Source organism: Corvus brachyrhynchos, unplaced genomic scaffold (genome assembly GCF_000691975.1).
Source record: "Corvus brachyrhynchos isolate BGI_N302 unplaced genomic scaffold, ASM69197v1 scaffold65, whole genome shotgun sequence".
Lineage (NCBI taxonomy): Eukaryota > Metazoa > Chordata > Aves > Passeriformes > Corvidae > Corvus > Corvus brachyrhynchos.
In genome coordinates, this window is record NW_008238365.1 from 1,933,475 (window position 1) to 1,937,975 (window position 4,501).

The 4,501-nt window shown below is 46.9% G+C and overlaps 1 protein-coding gene across 1 annotated transcript in view; it reads left to right on the top strand.

Moving 5' to 3' along the window:
• The window catches only part of KPNA6 (karyopherin subunit alpha 6), a 24,377-nt gene that overhangs the window by 14,345 nt on the left and 5,531 nt on the right, over nt 1-4,501 (top strand). Inside the window, exons 2-8 of the mRNA XM_008635090.2 lie at nt 92-201; nt 965-1,060; nt 1,767-1,866; nt 2,152-2,246; nt 3,276-3,407; nt 3,612-3,700; nt 4,309-4,408. Of these exons, the coding sequence (XP_008633312.2) occupies nt 92-201; nt 965-1,060; nt 1,767-1,866; nt 2,152-2,246; nt 3,276-3,407; nt 3,612-3,700; nt 4,309-4,408 (722 nt within the window). The remainder of the gene's footprint in view (nt 1-91; nt 202-964; nt 1,061-1,766; nt 1,867-2,151; nt 2,247-3,275; nt 3,408-3,611; nt 3,701-4,308; nt 4,409-4,501) is intronic.

The following is a 4,501-nucleotide window of genomic DNA, read 5'->3' on the forward strand; positions in this document are numbered from 1 at the left end:
ATTCCATGCCTCATGCACGTGGAGCTCCTCGGGAAGGACACCCAGGAGCAGTGGCAGGAAGCCTGAGGCAGAACTCCTCCTGTTTTCACAGAAAACTATCGAATGAAGAGCTACAAGAACAAAGCCCTAAATCCCGAGGAAATGCGCCGGAGAAGAGAAGAGGAAGGGATTCAGCTGCGCAAACAGAAACGAGAGCAACAGGTAACTGTCACCTTGAGTAGGTTGTGTTCAGCCTTAACACAACCCAGATTGTGCTGCTGCCTAACTGGAATCTTCAAGGATCTGTGCATTAAGGTTTGTTGGCAGTCCTTATTTTTTCCTCTTCTAACCGAGATCTTGCTTTTCTCTTTTTCTCTGGAGCCAGCTCCCATGGAGAGCTTTCCAAGCACTTTGTTCTTGGGCTACTCGAGGTGGTTTTTTTTTTTTGGGGCTACTCGAGGATTTTTTTTGTTGTTGTTGTTCACAGATCCTTGGTTTTAAAGGTGGTGGTGGTTTTTTTTTTTTAGATGTAATTAGTGAAAGGGATTATTTCCTGGAGAAACAGGAAGAGCAAGTGAAAGTTTGGCCTGCATGTATTTTTTAACCCTGACTGTATTTCTTTTTTGGCTTGGAGGTCTCTGGAAGTGTGAGGTGATTCCCAAGCGATGTGTGTGGGACTAAATATTTCCTTTATTAGTGCCTCCCCAAGCTGCTTTTTGCTCAGTTTCCATGACTTTTGGCCAAATTCTGCGCTTGCTTGCCCCAGTGTCTCAGTGACTTGGGCATTTGCACATCTGAGGGCAAGACTCAGCATGTTTGTGTGCCAGACTAGTCCTGAGAGTGCAGAGCTGTTATTAATGACCACTTTTTACTCAGGCTACGTTCAGTCTAGGAGGGATCTTGGTTGAGGAACAAGAATGTCAGGTTGTGGAGCCTGTTCATCATTGCTTTCTAATAACAACCCCCGTGTTTTATTCCCCACCAGCTCTTCAAAAGAAGGAATGTGGAGTTGATCAATGAAGATGACTCCATGTTTGATAGTCTCCTGGTGGATTCCTACGTTACTTCCACAACATGTGGGGTAAGGTGCCTTTCCTTGTTGCCTTCAGACAAATTTAATGCTTTGGAGGTGGGGAGGCCCTGCACAGATCCCCGGAGAAGCTGTGGCTGCCCCATCCCTGGAATTATCCCAGACTGGACAGGGCTTGGAGCAACCTAGGATAGTGGAAGGTGTCCCTGCCCATGGCAGGGGGTGGAACTGGATGAGTTTTAAGCTCCTTCCAACCCTGAGCCATTCTGGGATTCTCTGATTGCACAGAACTGCCAACCTCCAATGTTTCTGTTCCCACACTTTTGAGAATGTTGGTGTAAGTTGGTGCAGGCAGCTGGAACAGCCACAAACCCTTGGCTAAAATGCAAAGAGGCAATTTATTCCTGAGGGGAAATTTTATTCCTCTGGGGGGTCCAGAGGGATGCCAGTGGAGCCATGAGCCTTGCCAAGCTCAGCCCATGCCAGGGAATCCCCATCCTGCTGCTCACTCTGGTTTACCAAGGGTTATTTCCAGCTGCATCTTCAAAATCCTCCTCCAGTGTCTTCCCCTTTTCTCCCATTGCAAATGTGAACTGGAAGAGTCTGCCAGGAGGTAAATAATGTGCTGGGATCCCCAGTCTTGAATCTCTGGGTTTCTGGCTAAGCCCAAATGGTGGTAGGATGTCGTGTGTGTGATGCCTGAAATAGTCTCAGTCTGAAATGAAACCATTTCTCTGTCTCCTCTGCATCTTTTCAGGAGGGATTGATCACAGGAGAGATGGTAGAGATGCTGTTCTCAGATGACCCTGACCTACAGCTAGCAACCACTCAGAAATTCAGGAAATTACTCTCCAAAGGTAAAAATAACTCACCCCTGCCCCAGGATCTAACAGAGCCTGCTTTTTGCAAGGGTTTGTGCAGAAAAGCTTTGCAGCTTGGGGAAAATAAGTATCCACAATCTGGAAATGTGATCATCTCTTGTACTGCTGGTGATTGCCACTTGTGTGAATTGTACAGACAATTATTCTGCCGAGCTGCCCTGATGAGTTCAGTCCAGTTTGAGATAATTAAATTAACACTTCAGGCTTGTTATTCCCCTGCATGAGGCCTGTTCACTCTCTGACACTGCCGTGCTGTTTCAGAGCCAAATCCTCCAATAGATGAGGTGATAAACACTCAGGGAGTGGTGGAGAGATTCGTGGAATTCCTGAAAAGAAGTGAAAATTGCACATTACAGGTAAAGGAGATTCTTTTATCAATTCTTCAGGGTGTGGAGCTGTTTAACCTTTGCTTAGCAATGAGAATCCACAGGTGCTGTCAGGGAAAAATGATGTTTTGAACCCCAAAAAATGCAGATTATGTGATCTGTAGGAGAAGACAGAAGTAGTCTGTAATGGCCAGGCAAAAAAATAAATTGTAAATTGCTCTGAATTAAATTCTTGGAAAAACACTGGTGAAAAAATAACCTAATTCAGCTGCAGCTGGAGAGAGTTTGGCCTTCCTGTAGCTGATATTTCTGCTGGGAGCTGCTGGAGCCATGGGATAAACACAGGAAGAAACTGTGTGAGGAAAAACCTCCATTGCTGGAGGCTTTTAAGTAGAGGCCAAGAAATGTTAGAAATGGGTTGGACAGTGCTGATCCTGCCTGGGGCAGGGGGAAGGCCTGGGTGGCTTCCTGAGATTCCTTCCAGCTTGCTAACAGGTCCTGGTTCCTTTGGAGGGGTTCAAGAGACTTCCATACATGGAATTTGATCCAAGTTGATGACTGCTTTCATCTTTCTCCCTGCCTCTGGCCCCAGGCCATGGACCAGAGGGGCTTAATTTCCAGGAGAACTGGATGGAAATCTGATTTTAAACCAAGAAAGAGAGGCAAAAGCAGGGGATTTGCTGCTCAGCTCCCCTTGAACTCGCAGCATCTTTGGGATGTCAGATGAAATACCGAGAAATTTCTATTTCGTGTGTTTCTGCACTGTGTCTCTTCACTTTTCTTGCTGGGAAATGGTTGTGGAGATGAAATGATGTGGTGGTGACATCTTCTCTTGCTTGTCCTCTGAGCAGCTGTGGCCTCTGAGAAGGCTTTTAGCAGTTGTGGCTCTTTTATTGCTCAAGAAAATAAAATCCTTTAACTGCTGAGGTGTTCTCTTCCTTTCTCTCACAAAACCTTTGGTAGCAGAAGCTGCAGGAATTGTAGCCGGAATGTAATGACAGCTATTTTGCTAAATCAGGCTTTTTTTTTTTTTTAATTCCCATTTGTCACTTGTTTCAGTTTGAGGCTGCGTGGGCCCTGACAAACATCGCCTCGGGGACTTCCCAACAAACCAAAATTGTCATTGAGGCTGGGGCAGTTCCCATATTTATAGAGCTCTTAAACTCTGACTTTGAGGATGTTCAGGAACAGGTAAGGATCACTCCTTCCTCTGGGATTTTTTTGGGGAGAACCACACATTAAAAATGGCAGTGTTTCACCGGAGTGATCCCGACTGGCTCCAGAGCACACATGGAATGTTTGCCTGGAATTACAGGAAAGTTGCTTCCTTAGCACACTGCCTGTTTCTCCCTCTTAGAACCTGGGAATGCTAAAACTGGTGCTGTTTCCTTTCAGGCTGTCTGGGCATTGGGGAACATTGCTGGAGACAGCTCTGTGTGTAGAGATTACGTCCTTAACTGCGCTATTCTTCCTCCCTTATTAATGTGAGTAGCCACAAACAGTTGCCAGAGCAGTTCTTGGGAGTGCCACTGTGCCACAGTGCTGGAGCTGGCCCCACAGATTGCCTGGCAGTGTGTGATCCCTGGGAATCAAACCACTGGCTCAGATGAGTGGGACTCCTGTGGGTAATGTTCCTTCACACTGCACTGGGCTGCTCCTCCTGGAGTCACAGGGTGTCCCTGAGCTTCTGTTCTCTGCTTGGGATATGGATTTTTTTGGGTCTTGGAATGGGAGCAGTTCTCTCCCACCACCTCCCTCAGCGTGGTGATAATGTAGATCTGTCAGGCCTGGGTTCTTGTTGCTCTGACAGGAATTAATCTTTATCCCACTCCTGGAAAGGTGAGGCTTTGTCACAAATGGCTGATTTTGCTGTTCCTGGTGTCAGTCACAGGTGGCTGCCTGACTCCTCATCCCACAGGATTCACGTCCTCCTCAGAGCTCAGGCTCTTGAGGAGTTCGTGTCACTTGGTCTCTGGTGAGGGCTGGGAGTGTCTTCCTGGGCTGAACTGGAATGAAATATTTTAGTTTTAATTCCTTTGATTCCCTCTGCTTCCACATCAAGGACAATAATCCCTGGTAATTCTCTGTTCAGGCTCCTTACCACGTCCACCAGGCTGACAATGACACGGAACGCTGTCTGGGCCTTGTCAAACCTGTGCAGAGGGAAGAGTCCACCTCCTGAATTTGATAAGGTGAGAAGAAATGCCTTGTTGGCAGCCAGGTGATGGGGAGACAGCCAGTGAAGATGTTTGTCTGGGTTGTTTTGGGCTGTTGAACTCAAGGAG